The 18,830-nt window shown below is 35.3% G+C and overlaps 1 protein-coding gene across 1 annotated transcript; it reads left to right on the forward strand.

Moving 5' to 3' along the window:
- Nucleotides 1–1,701: 1,701 nt before the first annotated feature.
- On the forward strand, nucleotides 1,702–17,006 carry MYCT1 (MYC target 1). Its single transcript, XM_057739361.1, has 2 exons — nucleotides 1,702–1,882; nucleotides 14,557–17,006. Exons 1-2 carry the CDS (start codon nucleotides 1,702–1,704, stop codon nucleotides 15,066–15,068), a joined length of 693 nt encoding a protein of 230 aa, XP_057595344.1. The 3' UTR covers nucleotides 15,069–17,006.
- The last annotated feature ends 1,824 nt before the right edge of the window (nucleotides 17,007–18,830 follow it).

Raw genomic sequence — 18,830 nt, forward strand, 5'->3', positions numbered from 1 at the left:
TCAGTATAACTCTTTATAAAAGTATATCCATTTTTGAAATTAGTACTTATTGAATCAGGTAGCCTATAATACAAAATGTGTACTTAAAAATACATGTAATGATTGATGAATCCCATAAGAATTTAGAAGTATTTCAACATATTTTCATCCAGATTGTTTTTTTCCAGAAATAAGTCAATTTTCTACTTTTATGAATTCTGTCAAAAATATTGAAAAGTAAAGAACTATTAAAATATGAGCACCCCCCCCCCGTTTTTCGTTTTTCTTAAGCAAAAAGATGAGTATTTTATTCACTCAGTTATGTGGAGTATGCCTTAGCAAGAATATTATAGAGATGAGTTTTTATATTTGCTCAGTGAAATCTCTAAATTTTCTATACCATTCCATTATTCTCCTCTCGGTGTCTGTATTTTAATTTCCAATGAATTTAAAGTTAATATAAATATATCAAAATTAAGAAATGAGCAGAAACAACCTAGTTTTTAGAGAATTAGGACAGCAAAAATTTATATGAGATCAACTTCATATTAAGTTTTTTCCAGATTTTCCTAGATATACTCAGGAATACATCACAGGCTTCAGGAAGATGATTACTGCGTCACACAAAATCATATTGTGATGACAATTAGGATGAATGCAAGTTACACAAGAGTTAGTGTTAGAATGAATCAAAGACGGAGGAAACCAGATACTTGCATGCAGTTTAGTGCAGCTATTAAGGACGGGTTGGCACTGTTACTCCTACTTCCATCGGCTTCCAAGTGCTCAGAGGATCCAGTCTAAGCTCATAAAGCTTGCAGACAAAGACTCTTGAAATTTTAACGAAGCTACATTTCCTGAGAAGTCTCACGTGATTCTTTCCTATAGCCCACGTTCCACTGTAGTCATATCCAGAATAGCCACAGTGTGGATTGTCAGGATTCCTCTCCTTTGATGATGCTGTTATTTCTACCTTCCTACTCTTTCCCCGCTTGGTAACATTATTTTCATACTGTCATAGGTAGTACCAAAGGCATCATCTCTCCAGGAAGAAAAACACACTGTTCTCATCCTACTGCTTGCTATAGAGCTTAATGTTCTGCTGTAATGGAATGTTTGCATTTGGGTTTCCCCTAATTGGTTCTAACTAGGGCCCTTCCGTGTAGAAAATGGTTCTTTCTCAAATTCACACATTAATTTTAATAAAAATTTAAATGTGAATTACATTCGAGAGGTATTTATGAAATAACTAAAGAAATAACCTTTCAAAATCAATATGCCAAATAGAGCAAGAGATATTAAGAATTTTAGTAAGTAACTGAGAGTTATAAAAAATAAGTATTGGACAAAATTAATTGTACTGCAACAGTATGGATTTCTGAAGGGTTTTCCCCCCTGACTTACTACATAAATACAGTTTTCAAACGTTGGAAAGCAGTCTATTTCTTTATCCTATATAAATTTAACCCAAAGTGCTGTAGCTGAGAGTTTGGAATCTTCCTCCTTATGTTAGTAGGGGAAGACGAAAGAACAAGAAAAGGAGCTTCTCATCCCCAAAGCAGTTTGGAAGTGGTGGAAAGGAGGGTACTTAGCAATTTAGCTGAGGAAATGACGAGAAGGAAATTGTTTCGTGTCTCAGGAACCGTGTGGAATTCCAAGATAAGAAAAACAGTTGCTAATTTGAGTATAAAAGCAGGAAACATGATACACTTATTTCCTTTTATGCAAACACAAGTATATGAGGGGTTGTGTGAAAATTATTTTTCTCTTGCTGAACCACGAAGACATAAAATCAAAGTGCTTCTTTTGGACGTCCTGGTTTTTCTCTCTCTTCTCTTCCCTTTGGATATTATGGCGAATAATACAACAAGTTTAGGGAGTCCATGGCCAGAAAATTTTTGGGGTAAGATTTTCTTTCATTGTTTTTAATTTAGAATTAGGACTCAGAGTAATGCACTGCCTGAAAGTTATTAAAACATTGGGAATCTCTGAGCCATTTTGTTTACTGTAAATTGATTACCTAAAGTTTTCATAGATGTATTACAAAAAATTTGTTCATATAAATTTGTCTGTAAAGTGGGCTATGAAGTCATTCAAGGAGAATCTGGGCAATAAGTAGAGATTTTGGCTGGTGTTACAAAAAATAAGGAAATAATAGGAAATACTAATTAGAAAACAATAAGAATAAAAATGAGAAAAAACTTGTACATCATTGCTGTTTGGAAACTAATCGTATGGATTTTGTTGGAAAATTGTTTTTATTTGTCTTACGGTTATATAAATTATGCATCTTTAATGAAACTAAGAATTTCTATAGAGATTATTTTAACTAACACTGTCAATGTTACACTCTTTTTCTTTAATTTCCAAAGTGAATCTAAATAATAAATCTTTACTGAAGGAGTGTGATGATGTAATTATATAAGAAATCATATTATGAAATTAGCATAAAAATTGTAATAGAACAATTAAATGGAAATAACACTACAAATAACATTATAAAGAAAGCCTATCACAGGGAAAAAGGAACAATACAAAAGTAGTTTTGGGCTGGGTTCAGACACAGCGTCTAGTCAATCATCAGCAGCAGAATGGAGCTCAGGTCAGAACCGCAGTCTTCCAAGGCTGGAGATACAAGGAAGAAGAGCTGAGACATGAAATTGACACAGATGCTTGGGTTCAGGGAAATTTTAAAAGTAAAGGGGCAATTTGCGTTAAATCGAGGGGAAAAAAAGCTTTAAAGAAGACAATGGGGTTTATGAAGAGATGGATAGCCCTCTTTATTAGTTCAGAACACGTGTTTCATCTTCACAGAGACGTATTTTAGACTTTCCGTTGTGATTCCAAGGTACGTTTTGGGAACTATCATGTGAAAAGTGAGTAGTGGTGCTGCCCCCACTAACAACCTACCTAGTTGTCCACCATCACAGAAATGTGCACGGAGGGAATTAATTCTTTTTTTTACCTTCAACATTTATGTTTGTTTCAAGTCTGAAAATGAGGGATATTAGTAAACATCCTAATGTAATTATTAAAAAAATTAAGAAAAAGAAAGTAAATTATACTTGCATATTGTAAAGAATGGTTTTGGTAATAAGTTATTCTCTGTAGGCACCAATAGACAACAAGTCTTTGAATTGCGGGAGTCTCGATTGTATGGGTTTTTTACAATACAGCTTGTTGTCCTTTATAGAGGAAGTGAATGTGCTAAACACACGCTACAAAATAGCTAGAGTGTGTTTACACTAAATTCATCATTATAAAAATAAGTGACTGTACAGATTATTCAAAAGTAAAGTAATTCTTACTCCAAAAAATAATCTGTAAAAGTCGAATCAATTTTTTTCAGACCAAAGTTAAATTTCAGGTTTACTTAAAGACTTAAGGAAACAAAAACATTATCCACTGATTAAAACATGGATAATAATCATAAAATAAACCCCAATTAAAAACAGATTGTTTAATTGTTTTCTATTTACCGATCCTAAAAAAATTTGTTTTTAATATAGAAATCTATGCTTAAGAAAGAATTCAAACTTATTGTTCCAAAGATAGTTCCTAGTGTTTCTTTATCTTACTTTGTGAATGCAACAGAAAAAAGATGGAAATAATGAAAACCAGGAAGGGGAGTGTTACATTGATAAGCATTAACAAAGCCAAACAAATATGTTGAGCAGATATAATGTTATAATGTTTAATGATGTGGGGGAAATATATAAAAGATCACATTGTTTCTTCTGGGGTAAAAAAAAAATGGTAAGCGTAAAATGCAAAGATGTAAATGTGAATATATGAACTGTAAAAATTTCCTAAAATATAAATGTTGATCTTTTAAATTTTTATTTCCTTTTTGTATCTAAATTTATATCTATGTCACTGTCTCTGCAAAAATATTATTTGAAAATCTTGCAAAGTGCAGTGCAATACATTCCCTATTGCTTCCAAAATCAATTGTCTGCTTGGTGTTTTGAATTCAGAGAATAGAGAAAGAACAGTTTAGAAAAGCAAAACTTGTACATTGAACCATACGAATTTCTCAGACTTATACTTAGGCTGCATAAAAAATTGTTTTCCAAATATAATTTTCCTGATTTACTTTAACGAATGTTGAAAAATAAGATAATGATACCAGGTTATTACCAATAATGACAGCTTGCATTTTCTCGGTAATCACCCATTAAAACTTACTAAATGTTGTACAAACATTACAGTAATTATTGCAAAGGCGGGCAATTAAATTGGCCTGAGAGGGACAACACAGAGGGAGACCACCACCTTGCATTTCTCACTTTTGCTTTCTGTCATGCATTTCCCTTCCCTATAAATGTCCCCCATGAAAGCAGCAGGAAACATAACTTGTGAAAGTTTGCGGCACTCCGCTTTACTATTTTTGAAATAGTAGACCAGCGTAGTTAAACTTGGTTAGTCTTTTGGTATTTAGAGTCTTAAAGAAGACTGTTTGGTTATGCTTCTTGCCTTACCACGTGTGTTTTTCCCTTTTGGCTAGCACTGTAAAAAATTGGGGAATTTGTTGGTTTAGGAACTTGCATTTATTTACCTCATTTAATCCTCACCAAAACTTAAATGTCTGTCCTCAAAAAGATTACACTCCTGGAGGAGATTGTGTGTCCATACACATGCAAATATATGCCTATATTGTTATGGAATAATACAAAATAATATTTGGCAAAATGGCCATGATTGTTTTGAGTTAGAAAGACAAATATGGCAGAAATAGTCCCTAAATACTTCTTAAAAAAAATGAGGCTTTACCTATTCCTATAAATCAGATAAGGTTTAAATAGGGAGACAATTCTAGGAAGAATACTATAGTCATTCATTTTTCCTACATTAACTTATTAACTCATTCTTTCATCCGTTTATCTATCCAGTTCAGTAGTTTACACAGTAGCATTGACTGACCACTCATTATATATAAGGCAATGTGTCAGGTGTTAGTGAGATAAATAAGGCGTAGTTGGAGAATTTCAGGGAGTTCAGGAGAAATGTTATCAGCAAATATGCAGGAGTAGAAAAACACAAGCCGTATTTGTGGAGACGTGAATGACTTGAGACAGATTTGTGTAGTTTTGAATGTCACTGTAAAAGTTTGACCTGACTTAATATAATTATTTTCAATTTAGTTACTTCAAGTCTCCCTACTTTCTTCTTCCTTAGGAGTTTTCTCTAAAGTTGGAGAGGGGAAGGGACAGGGGTGGGAGCTATACACCATCAAGGGTATTGGAAGGAGAGGGCCATTGGCTCTTAATCAAGTTCTGGTCTCCGCTGATCCTACGGATGTGTAGTTCTCATCTGCTTTAGGGGCACTGCCCTTTTTTCTTGCCTCCACTGCTGAGGGCTCTTACCGTAAAATCTGACTCGTATGGTCTGTACAACATTTGCTAATGGCATGATTTTTCCTTCCTGGTCTGCTGGTCCTTATTCAGGTACTTTTCCATCTGTCCTAGTGGCATAGAACAACGTTGAATGCTCTCCCATAACCCTAGAGCTGCGGGAATTTGGGCTGTAGATCAGACCCCTAGACCTGGATATACTACTGTCCACATTTCCTCATTCCTACCCTGCTTTTCAGGGACCCAGAGTTTCTCAGAGAGGCTTGTCATCTTTCCCATCTGGATCCCAAGAAGCTGCGAATGAATACCCGTTTCTCTGGGATTCCCTAATCTGTAGCTCATCACAGGCAGAGATGGAGTGACGGCCCTTTCTCCAGAACTCTTACTGGTCACATGCTTTATAGTTCTGCCCTCTCTCTCAAACTTCTCCTCTTTACACTGCTTCTGAAAATTCACTTACTATGGATTGAGTGTTTATGTCCCCTCCCCCATTCTATGCCATTCTGTGTCGAAGCCTCAACCCCCAGCGCGATGTTATTTGGAGATAGGGCCTTTGGGGGTAATCTAGGTTAAATTGGAGGGTGGGGCCCCCATGATGAGGTTAATGGCCTTATAAGCAGAGGAAGAGATACTGCTCTTTCTCCCTCTGTCTGCATGCAAGCGAGGACGAGGATGTGGGCTCTCACCAGAACCTGATCATGCTGGCACCTGGATCTTGCACTTCCTAGACCCCAGAACTGTGAGAAATAAACATCTATTGTTTAAGCCACCCAGTCTATGGTATTTAAATGGCAGCCTAAGTTGACAAGGGCGTGACTCATAGACCATGGTTTATTTTTCCCAATAATGTTCATTACAGTAAAAAGGTATATTCTTGAGTCCTTTAGGCTCTTAGCATTTTGAAACTGCAACAAACAAACAAACAAACAACTCTTGTCTCCCTCAAAATGTCTAGTGATTGCAGTAAAACAATTGGTTTTCAAGACTATCATCTATTCTATGTATTTGCCCATTTGAATTAATTTTCTAGGAATTTGCCCATTTGAATTAAATTTCTAACTGTGTTACCTTAAAGTTGTTCATGATCTTCTCTGGTATGTTTTTCTAAAATTTATTATGAAAGTGTTCAAATATACAGGAAAATTAAAAAAATTTTACAGTGACTATCCGTATACCATCACCTGGATTTTGCTGTTAACATTTTTATAATATTCATTATATCCACCAATCTGTTAGTTTATATTTCCAAGTAAGTTGCAGATATCAGTACACTTCCCGCTAATTAATTCAGCATGCATATTATTAACAGGAATTCAATATTTTTAAGTGTTTTTTCCTTTTAAGGTCAAGTGTATATACAATAAAATGTATAAAATGATCAAAAATGAAGTGCACAGATCATAACTGAACATTTGCTGAATTTTGACAAATACATACACACCTGAGTAACCCAAACCCCAATCAAGATACAGAACTTAATCTCCAACCCAAAAAGTTCCCTAATGACGCTTCTTAGTCAATCCCTCTCTACGTCATCCCCAGAAGAAACCACTAATACGTGTTTATTGAAAAAAAAATCTGTGTATAAGTGGACTTGTGTAGTTCAAACCTGTGTTGTTCAAGGGTCAACTGTGTTTGCATCTTTGTGAGGTCTACTTTTTTTCCTATTTGCTATTACTCTTAGGGAGTAGTTCTTTGGAAGCCCAACTCAGAGCCTAGAATATTTCCCAAAGTCTATATTCCTTGGTATTACCTGAAATCCAGTCTTTGTTTCCTAAGCCTACTGAGATAGCACAGAGTTCTACTCAGATTTTTTGCCCCTCTTTACAGATTATTGTGATGAGAGAGTTTCTTTTCTCTTGGAATTTTCTCCCTCAAGTTAACAGTTTGGGTAGGTCTCTGATGGCTTCAACCAGATTAAAAACAATATTTTTGATCTGTATTTTATAATTGGTCCCAGTGGTTTGATATATGCTAGTTTATCACACACAGAAAGGGATGGTCTACTCTTTTCCTTCTGAACATAATTTAACTTACCTTCTACTCTAACAATACTGTTAACTAATTATATTCAGCATATGGCTTATGCCTTGTGACTTTGGTCAAAACTACTTCCAAATCCCCCCGATTTTTCCTTATTTGTCCCACAATCAAGTAAGTCTAGTTTCCAGTAATCCAGAAAGAGAAAAGAAAACCAAAGGTGCAGTTAGGCATAGGAGGTGGGACATGATGAAATTTAAACGGGGTGGTCAGGGTAGGCCTCAATGAGAGAGTGACATGTGAGCGAAGACTTAAATTCACCCATGCAGACAGCGAGCAGAGTTTCAGGAATAGGTTACAACCAGCACGAGGCCCTAAGTCGGGAGCACAGCTGATGTGTTTAAGGAATGACAAAGAGGGCAGTGTGTGGAGATGAATGAGCCAGGAGAAAAGCAGTGATGAGCACAGATAATTGGGAACAGAAGTTGGAGCTTTAAGGACATTTGAGGGAGTTTATATTTACTCTGGGAGAAATGAAGGGTTTAGAACAGAAGAGCGATGTGATTTGACTGACACTTTCAGAGGTCCCCTCTGGCTGCTGTATGGAGAATTGGGCAAGGAGAGAAGCAGGAACCAGATAGGAGGCTATGGTAACAGTTGAGGTCACAGATGATGGTGACTTTGATCAAGGAGATAGCAGAGTAGATAATGAGAAGTTGAATTCTGGATATATTCTGAAAACAGACCCAATAGGATTTTCTGGGAGATGAGATACACATAGAAAATACTTGCTCTGTTTAAATTACTGGAATTAATCAAGTTTTCTGAACCTGAAATGTAATTCTTCCTAACAACGATTTTTGCCAAAGTCTTATTGTTTGAACCATCCTCCTATATACTCTAGAGTACCAAGAACAACACAGGCTACTTCAGTAATAGCTAAGCCTAATGATTCTTATAATTGCAAAGGGTTTTGTGAATTGATCAATGTTCTATTGTCAAAATCACTTTTGAGATATCAGAACGATTCAACTCCAGGCCACTAGATGGTGACCTCTACTAAATTTTAATACTAATGGACAGAATTCTAAGTATAGATTTATTGAAAACCAGATTCTACATTAGAATTTTACAATTGAAAGGCACTATAGTGACCGTTATAATTAAGCCAGGAAGGGTCAAATGACTTGGGAAAGCTATGCAACCATTAGTAACAATAGCTGTCATTCATTGAGGACTTAAATGCAAGCCCCTTGCTGGTTGTACAGACATAGGTTACAGAATAGGATAACAGCACAGTTTATATGTTATGCCCTACTAATGTTAGAGTTTGTTCCTTTTTTCCTTTAAAGGGAGATCTGCCTTTTTGAAGGCAATTATTTGGCCTTTTTAGTTGCATTATATTGTAATTACATGAAGTAAAATTATTTCCCCTTGATTCTACATGTTAAAAGTATCTAATTTTTTTTTCTTGAAATGAACATTATGCTACTTTTTGCTATAGATTAACCTTTTGGAACATTTTATTTGTCAGAAGAGACTGGGGTGGAGAGGCTCGGAGGGCATATGCTCTGAGACCATGTATAAGAATGCTTGTAAACTTTAAATTGAAATGGTTGAAATAAAGTAAACACATCTCTTTAATCTTATCCATTAGACCTGCCTATATCCTGAGATATTTAGAATCCTCCACCAGACCCTGGTGGTTACACTGGTTTATACACAAAAGCAAGGGCATGTACTTTGCAAACTTGAGTGTTTATCTTTTCACTCTGTGTCATGCCTGAGTGAAAGCCATAGTCCCTGACCAGAGCTAATTGCCAATATTCAATTATTAAAATAAGTTGAGCATTAGTTCTACAACATAGACCTTAGACTCTGTTTCAATATCAATAAAATTAAGAGATTGTAGGACTTCCCTGGTGGTCCAGTGGTTAAGACTCTGTGCTTCCACTGCAGGGGGCATTGCTGTGCAACGCAGCCAAAAAAAAAAAAAAAAGAAAGAAAAACCAGTAAAGAATAAAAAATAAAATTAGGAGTGCGAGCTGAGGCATTTTTTAGAGTTTGTTTTCATTGAAAACTTGTATCACTGATTCTATATCTGAAGTCGTTGATATTTAAAATTCTCCAATGGAGGCTGTTGATTCAGGAAAATATAACTATAGAATATATAATACTGCTTTCCACATTTTCCCCAAGTATTTCTGTTCATGTCAGGCTACCCAATCTGGTATCAAATCAATGCAATTTTTAATGCATTTTTCACTTTCATTTTAGATTAATTTTTTTCTTACAACACACCGAAGAAATAAAGCACTTACCTAATTGGGTTGTTTGACAATTAAGTGATATAGTACACTTAAAATAGTGCCGGAGACCTATAAATTAAATTAATCAAGTTAGAAATGCATGTTACTTTTTACCAAAATAATGAAATAAAAATAGGGTTGCATTTTGTAAACAATATTCCTCCAAACATCACCATTTTCTTAATCACAGTTTTAGTGAAACCTTTCTAGCTTGGAATAATAGAAGTTCAAATTTAAAAGGACCTTACGGTTTACCAACTAAGTCTCTATCTAATGCATTATTTTCCTACTCAAAGGCAGAATAACATTATGATGGATCATAATATATCTTTCATTCATCTATTCTAAATAAGAAGACAGAATTTCTGAGTGAGTTTATCCATCTTCTTTGATTAAAATGTTTCTCATGGTAATCAATTCATAGGTTCTCTGGAGTATAAACTGTTTAATGAATAAACTTAGGGACAACTGATCACTTAATAATGTACAATAATAAATTATTCAAATTATGTTCAATACACCTCACAGAAACAAAGGTTGCCAAAAACTCACTGAAATAAGGTAAAATTAGCTATTTTTCTTAACCAAAGAACCAAATATAATAAAATGCGTGGACTCATGCACTTATTAGGAGAGAAGACAAAGGACTGGGTTTTATGAAGTATTTGAGTAGTTCATTATTTTTATTTAGTTCTTTTCTAAGAGCAATTAAAACAATTTTTCAGTGAAATTCAGAATTTAGGTAGACTTTATAAGCAACACAAAGCTTAAAGGAAACGTATAGTGATTATAACACAAAGTAAAATTTGATATAGCAAATTATTCTCTGATAAACTATTGTGGCATAAAATGGCAAAGGCAAGTAAATATAAAGGAAGCAGAAGATAAAATTTCTATAACATTACAATTTAATCTGATTATTCAATTACTGCTAGAAAATAACATTCTCATTTAGATCTTAGGAGCAAGAGCTTCTAAGCCTCAGTTTAACACAACCTCCCACCCCTCACCCCCCAATGTCTTATTTCTAGGGCATTGGATGGTATGATACTTTGGTATAATTTTTACTTTCTTTTCACTTTGGGTCTCTCATGACCAGATTCTTTCCTATTCTTACTACAAAGTCCCAGATTAAGCCATTATTATTGCATGTTTGAATCATTGCTTCACTATCCTCCCTGCATCTCTGCTTTCAGTCTAGATATCACTCAGCTCCATCTTCATCCTTCCTAAAGAATATTTGCTCAAGCCTCTCCCTTGTCCACAGTGGAGAGGTTGAACTTCTTGGAGAGGTACTTTTGGTCTTCCATCATCTGACCCCCAGCCTATTGTGGGTAAAGTGGCCAATGCCCCACTCATTGTCACACCTAAAGGACATTTTTCTTACTTTAAGTCTTCTAGAATGTTAACTCCACTAAGGCTGAGACTTCATTTTCTTCCCTGCTCTTTCTGTACTTAGTAGTACTTGGTACCTAGTGGGTGCTTTATGTGCCAACAAATGAATAGGTAAATATCTCTGGGGCATCTGATCACTAATCACTTTTACCTAAAATTCTTTTCTCGATTTGATTCAGTGCTAGTAATCTTTCTCGTTTCCGTGGACCACCCTTATTAGCCCTTCTTTGTTTCCCTGGTGTTGACTTCCACCACCTGTTAAATTCTGGTTTTCCTGGAAGTCTGTTCTCAACTCACTTCTGTAAACACATTCTTTTCCTTTAGTAGAATGTTTTCCATGGATGGTTGAACTCTCCTATAGCATGAAGACTCCCAATTTTGCTTCTCTTTAAGCTCCATATTTATTTAACCCTGAATTCCAAATGTATATCTCACGGACACACAAATTCAACATCTTCCTAATGTCAGGTTCAGCCCCAGTTCTACAGTCTCATATTTCTTCCCTGTTAGGATGAATGATACTAGTATCCACCTATCTACCCTCACCTGCCCATACCAGAACCTGGGAATCATTCTAGGTTCACCCTTTTCTCAGTGTAGCAAAGTGTGGTGTTTTTACTGGTTGACTGTGTGTGTTTGTGTGTGTGTTTGGTTGTTTTTTACTGGTTGAATTTTATTTTTAGAAGATGGAGGTGGGGGGCATTGTATGTCCTTTGTTTTAAATTTTCTTTTGTTTTGAACGATCCTCAAGTTTCCTCTCAGTCTTGCCTCTTTTCTCCTTCATTATGTGGTTTCCAAAAAGCACCTGTCCTTTTCTTTCTTTCTTTTTTAAAACAGCCTTATTGAGATATGTTTCAAAGACCATGTAATTCCCCCACTTAAAGTGTACAATTAAACGGTTTTGTTATAGTCATAGAGTTGTGTGACCACCATAGCAATCTGATTTAAGAACACTTTGCCCTTCAAAAAGAAACCCTGTCCCCATTCGAGGTCCCTCCCATTCCCTTCCACTTCACCCCCTTGCCCTAGACCATCACTAATCTACTCTCTACCCATATAGTTTGTGTATTCTGGACATTACATGTAAATAGAATCATAAAATATGTGTTCTTTTGTGCTTGAATTCTTTTCTTTCCTACAGGAGGGATTACTTTCCAAGACTGCCTCTTCTTATTCCTGTATTCACTTGCAAGTCCATTTTCTACAGTCAGCATTCTCATGGACCAGGACACCTTTTCATTATTTTTACAGTATTTCCAGGATTGCCCTTCTTCTTCATGAGAGCTTGTGTTAGAAGTATGGGAGTTAATTTACTGGTTTGTTTTCCATCATTTATATTTTTAGGTAAATTGAAGCTTGGATTTTTTTTTTTTGTCTTCTACTTATGTCGAAGGTATGGTTTTGTATATTTTTATTTGGCTATCTTGTTCTCTATTGTTTTTAATTTATTTTTATTTTTATTTTTTGACTGTCCCATGTGGCATGCAGGATCTTAGTTCCCCAACCAGGGAATCTAACCCATGCCCCCTGCATTGGGAGCACGGAGTCTTAACCACTGGGCCACTGGGGAAGTCCATCTCTATTGTTTTTTAGAAGAAACTTTGGAAAATTCTGATTTACATGGTTTCATTGCCTTGGCAGCTCAGATTTTCTATAATTTCTTTTTTAGGTTCCAAATATTTGGTGCACTGATAGTTACATATTAATTTGGAATTTTATTGTATGATCAATAAGGTTAATTTTAGGTTCTGACTGTGTTTATTGCTTTTTCCAGATAAAGCCTAACTGAAATCCTAGTCTCAAGAGATTGCACTTTAAGGCTATGACTCAACGTTATTTTGATGAGAGACACTTTTGAAGAACAATATTGAGTCTAAAAGATCTGTTATAAATCATCTTGTATTTCACAAGTCATTTTTCTGTTACAAAGAATTTATTGCTTAGATTTGACATAAACAGCTGTTTTAGAGGATTTTGGTATAAGCATTTGTGATAATTGTGAAAATAGGACATAACAAATATAGTCTTTCCACAGGTGATAAATGTGAGAATATAAGGTGGAAGGACACTAAAACATATACAAAAATTAAGGAGCAATGATTTTTCTTTTGTATTTATTAATATTGGCTTGTTTTGTTATTTCTGCATTATAGATTTTGTATATACTGTCATAGGTAACAATAATAAACTGGAAAGAACTTTGGCAATCATAAATTCTAACTCCTTCATTTGAAGAAAGTAATAAAATGAGTCTAGGAATAGAGCTGAGTTTGGAACACTGACTCTGTTAGCTTTTGCTGTGTAACAATCCATCCACCCCAAAACATTGTGACTTAAAACAACCATTTACTTAGCTCAGAGTTCTGTGGGCTGGCAACTGGGCTGGGATCAGCTTGATGGATTTTCTGCTGGTTTTCTTTCATGGACCACCCGCAGTTGTTGGGTTGACTGTGTTTAAAATTTAATGCATACTGAGTTTTCCAAGCAACAATTTAAAAATTATATCCAGGTATCAGGAAAAATATGTTGAAGTGCACAGAATTTGAGAGAGAATGAAAGGTTTGGGATAGTGGGAAAATCAACGTGGCTTGTGGATTAGATCATGGGGTAGAGGGTCAGGAAGAGTGTGGATGATAAGGCCAGATGGGTCTTCAAATATCCAGCTTGTCTTTCCATTCAATGCAGGAGCTCCACTACCCAGTTTTATTCAAGAGTAGGTTTTTAATTCACAAGAAGAAGCTATAAGGTAGAATTTCCATTTGGGAAAGGCATTTTTCCCTCCTTACAACAGGAAATCTGGATAAATACAAGTTCTGTGAATTGGAGGATACTGGTGTATAGCAGAGATTCTATGGGGATTCAGGGAACAGGAATTTCATGATCACAGGGCATGATAACAGCATGAACCAGCTTGGGAACCAAGAAAGAGCTCAGTAGTCTGCATAGGTCATGTCATCAATGAGTCAAAGATGCAGGTGACAGTCTAGGAGTTCTGGAAATAAGACATAAATCAGTCAGCCCCCCAGGTGGTTCTAGCCCAGCACTTCCTATGGACAGGAAGTGAGGCATCATGCAGCCTGCAGGTGGGAGACATTGGTGGGGATGACGAAAGCAGACAGAGGAAAAGGCAAAGTCAATGTGACTGTGAAATTTTTTATCAATTTTTGGCACATTAGTTACTACTGTAACTCTAAAGGAAATAATCTTCGGACTGCATTTGCAACTCTATAAAAATTTATGAGCTAACGAATATCCTTTTTCAAAAAAATGAGACTTAAATTACTAATTTCTTAAAGATAATAAAATGGCATAAGCAATGTGGAATGCTACAGTTAAAAAATCTCATTTTGTATCCTTTATTCTTGTGCTTTGATAAATGGAAGCACATCTGCTTCATTTATCCATATCCACCCAGCACCATCTTCTATTTCCCTAATCCAAAATCTCAGTTACTCATGTAATCCATAGTAACACTTGTGTTTTGCCTGTGTATTTAGTTGAACATCTATTTACAAATCTCTTTGTTTTCTTTGTTTCAGAGGATGTTATAACGTCCTTCACAGTGTCCATGGCAACTGTATTTGTAATTGCAGGATTTATTTGGGCTTTGTTTGTTTGTTTGTCTCGAAGAAGAGCCAGTGCCCCCATCTCACAGTGGAGTTCAAGCCGGAGATCTAGATCTTCTTACAACCATGGCCTCAACAGAACTGGATTTTACCGCCACAGTGGCTGTGAACGTCGAAGCAACCTAAGCCTGGCAAGCCTCACTTTCCAGCGACAAGCTTCCCTGGAACAAGCCAATTCTTTTCCAAGAAAATCAAGCTTCAGAGGCTCAACTTTCCATCCCTTTCTGCAAAGTCCACTACTTCCCGTGGAAACTGAGAGTCAGCTGGTGACTTTCCCTTCCTCCAATACCTCCTCCACCATCAACACTTCCCACAGTCTGGGCCGTCCTGATTTCCACTGGTCCAATAACAGTCTTCGGATTGGTCTTTCAACACCACCCCCACCTGCCTATGAGTCAATCATAAAGGCTTTCCCGGATTCCTGAGTAGGGTGCTTTTAAAATTTTTCTTTCTTTTCTTGTCTTTTATTGAAAGGAAACCACAAAGTGGCTAAACAGAATTTTGAAGACGTGGCCCAAATGACTAATGAGTCTCCAAGCTGAAATGTGCACACACAAGTTGGACATTACAATGTAAAACACCTTTTCTTGGAACATGGTTTTTCCTCTGTCTCACAAAAAATAATATTTTTCCAAATAGTTATATATTTATGTATTTTGTATTCAACATGAGGATTATTAGAGTGGTTCTAACCTAAGAATCAGCTGGATACAGTATATCTATTTTAGACTCAAATAAAAACTTTAGATATTTGTGGTTTACAGTCCTCATTTGCTATCCAATGTGACTATAAAGGGGAAAAAATCACTGTGTAGCTTTTTAAAAATTTTTTCTATCCTAAGGAATTTTAATTTAACTTTCTTTATAAAGACAAGTGAACCATTTTACAATCTTGGATTTTTAATGGATTAGATGGACACAAAATGATGGAACATAGGAAATTCTAAAGTTCCTTGATTCCACTCATTGATGAGGGAATCAAGCAAAGGAAGCTGAACTCAGAGTGTGTTACGGAATACTACAATTCTGACACTTATTTCCACCCCCAGACTCTTTTAGTGCTTTCTCCAAAAATAGTTATCCACATCGTTGAGGCGAAATCCTTGGATTTACTCACATGATGATTTGCCCTTTCTTCACTGTTGCGGTGTTGCTGTAATAAAAATAACAACAGAAAATCCAATTCATTTGATCTAAAAACAAACTTTAACACTGAGCTTCCATTTTTCTTAAGGGATAAACTTTATTTCTTACATTTAAATTTAGCAACTGGGAAAGCACGCTGTCTAGGGATCTTCTGTAACCTCACAGACAAATAAGGAGGGGTTAGTTGGGAAGAAGTCTGTCCTCCAAATAGATGTTACAACCATGAAGTATCCTCCTTCCTGGATGGACTCATCAGTCATCATCTTTTATTTGCACCTCTATGGATTTCAACCTCAGCTTCTGTGAAGAGTCTTTGCACAAAGGTTAAAATATACCAAATGGTCCTTGGTGCAGACAGTTATTTAAGGAGTCCACCTCTACAGGTAGCCATCCTTTGAAGGAAGAGAGCTTCAGTGGCCAGATGACCATGGCTGCCCTTTTTCATTTAAGGACACGAGTTCACAGGATTATTACTCAAAACACCTGTGGTTTGTTTCTGATATAGTGAATATTTAGCTTAGGTTGCTGTTTGTTTCTCTGAACACTGGAATTTTCCATGAAGAAAAATGTACTCTTATTTTAGTTTCTGCAATGCAGCAGTCCTAGCTAATAGTATCTGAATATGACTCAAGAATGCAATAATTTTTATGTAATAAAAGATTCCATATAGCATTTTCTTTACTGTTTTTATTTGGCTTAGATTTTCTATTGTTCCTCAAGGAAAATTATGCTTAATGATGTTTATAGTAATAAATGTCTTTAAATGCTCTCTAATGCAATATACCTGAAAGAAGAAAGAAAGAAGGGAGCAGGCAGGAAGGAAGGGAGAAGGAAGCAGAAGGAAAGGAAAGAGAACAAACAAACTCGCAGGATAACAAATTTGTTGTAAATTGTTTTCGACAAACTTAACATTATCATACAGCCACATAAGATTTCAAGAGATCATTAATTTAGTAACAAGGTTATCTTTTGCTTGTATGTCATCCATAATGTTTAACATGAGAAGTAAGCAAAGTGTATGGGTTTTGTCTAGAATTTATGTTGGGAGTAAAAACCGCTTCGTATCTCTCAAATGAGGAAAATGAGAGCAGAAACCCTCTGGTGTATTTAACCATCTGGCAGAATTATTGCCTTCTCCCTCCCCAAGTTATGAAACAATCAAAATGAATATCTTGTAAATATTGTGCAATGCATGAAATGTGAAATTAAAGTAAAATCTGGAGAATTCTTTAGTTGTATTTGATTTATTTGAAATATTTAGTTGATTACAAAATAAAATTAAACTGATGTCAATTTTGATTCAGAGTTTATTGAGTAACCTGTGACTATTTCCTATTTATTTGGTATTTTAACTCAATCAAGACCATTCTTATAAACTATTCCAGAGACACAAACCTTATTTTATCTAATAATGTATAACGGAAAAAGGGTAAGATCACAAATAAAGGAAACAATTTTTGATGAATTAATACAGATGGACAGTAAGTTATTTGTTTGAAATATTAATTTAGATTCTTATCTCATTAGATAAGCAATTCCAGAATTATTTAACTTTTTTAGAGAATAAACTTATTAATTGATATATAATTTAATTATAACATTATATTAGTTTTAAGTGTATAATATAAGGATTCAATATATGTATATATTGCAAAATCACTACAGTCCAGTTTAATTAACATCCATAACCACACATAGTTACTTGTGATATGAACTTTGAAGATCTACTCTCAGCAACTTTCAATATATAATACAGCATTATTAACTATAGTCACCATACTGTACTTTACATCTCCAGCTTTATTTATTTTACAACTGGAAGTTTATACCTTTTTTGACAACCTTCACCCAATTGATCTCTCCCTCCCCCCCATGTCTGGGCATCTGTTCTCTGATATCAGTAGAAAGTCCTATTGATTCATTTGGAATTTTGTCAAATATATTCATGTCTCGAAGCAACTAGTAATAAACTTCCTGAAATTAAGAAAAAGAACCCTAGTAATACAGAACCCTAATACAAAGAACTCTAATAAAACCACAAGAAAATAACAGAAGAGCTACAGAAGTATCTAATTTTAGCTCAAGTAGTGACCCATTTACATATAAGGAAGTCAAGCCAGAAATTTCCAGAATTAATTAGCTACTGGGTGACAGGAGCAAAAGAGGGATAGTTTGCTTATCTTTCATAGTGTGAGAGTACAGGTCACACTCTTTTGTCTGCCAAACCCTCTACTAATCTGAAAACCATATTCCTATCCCTGACTGTCTACCCACATGATTATGGCAGGGACAATCCCTGCGTCAAATTTTGCCTCATTAATTGATTTAGGAAAAGGCACCTGACCAAACAAATCCAGTGGTCCTTTGCAAAGGATTTTGTGGTAGGGATCCCGAGAGAGGCCAGGATCTCTCAGATGATTAAAACTGTAAGAAGTAAAATTTAAAAGCTTTTTTCTACCATAGAGTAGGAAAGATTAAACTGAGCCACAGAGAGAAATAGGGGGGAAAAAAAAAGGAATTGCCAATGGATTTGAAATTCTTAGTCCTTGTAGCTCCTGTAGGCTGGCTGTATACATCCCTCACCTTCCTAAGGCATGGATAATGAAATCTTTCTTGGATTCAACTGGATATCATAATAGCTTTCTAGCATATTCTCATTTTTCTGTAAATCAGACTGGGTTCGACTAAAATAACTTGCCAAAAAGGTTTTTAACTAAACAGATATTTAATATCCATTGCTTTATTTCTGAAGCCGATAAAATGAGAAATATGGGCATAGGCATATTATGAGAAAATATATTAGCAACTGCTAGTAAAATTAAATATACAGTATCTATCTTAGGAAAATAAGCATGTAGACAACAGATTATATAGCAAATGATAGAAAACAAAGGAAATAATGAAAACTAAAGAGTGAGATCTTAAGATGTCAGAATTAAAATCAATTATATTCTTTACAAAATTGATACAAATAAGATAAACACACACAGAATAACAGCTTCTATTGCATCAAAAAATTCTAGCTGTAAGTCAGTTGTAAA

This window comes from Hippopotamus amphibius, chromosome 6, assembly GCF_030028045.1.
Source record: "Hippopotamus amphibius kiboko isolate mHipAmp2 chromosome 6, mHipAmp2.hap2, whole genome shotgun sequence".
Taxonomy (NCBI): domain Eukaryota; kingdom Metazoa; phylum Chordata; class Mammalia; order Artiodactyla; family Hippopotamidae; genus Hippopotamus; species Hippopotamus amphibius.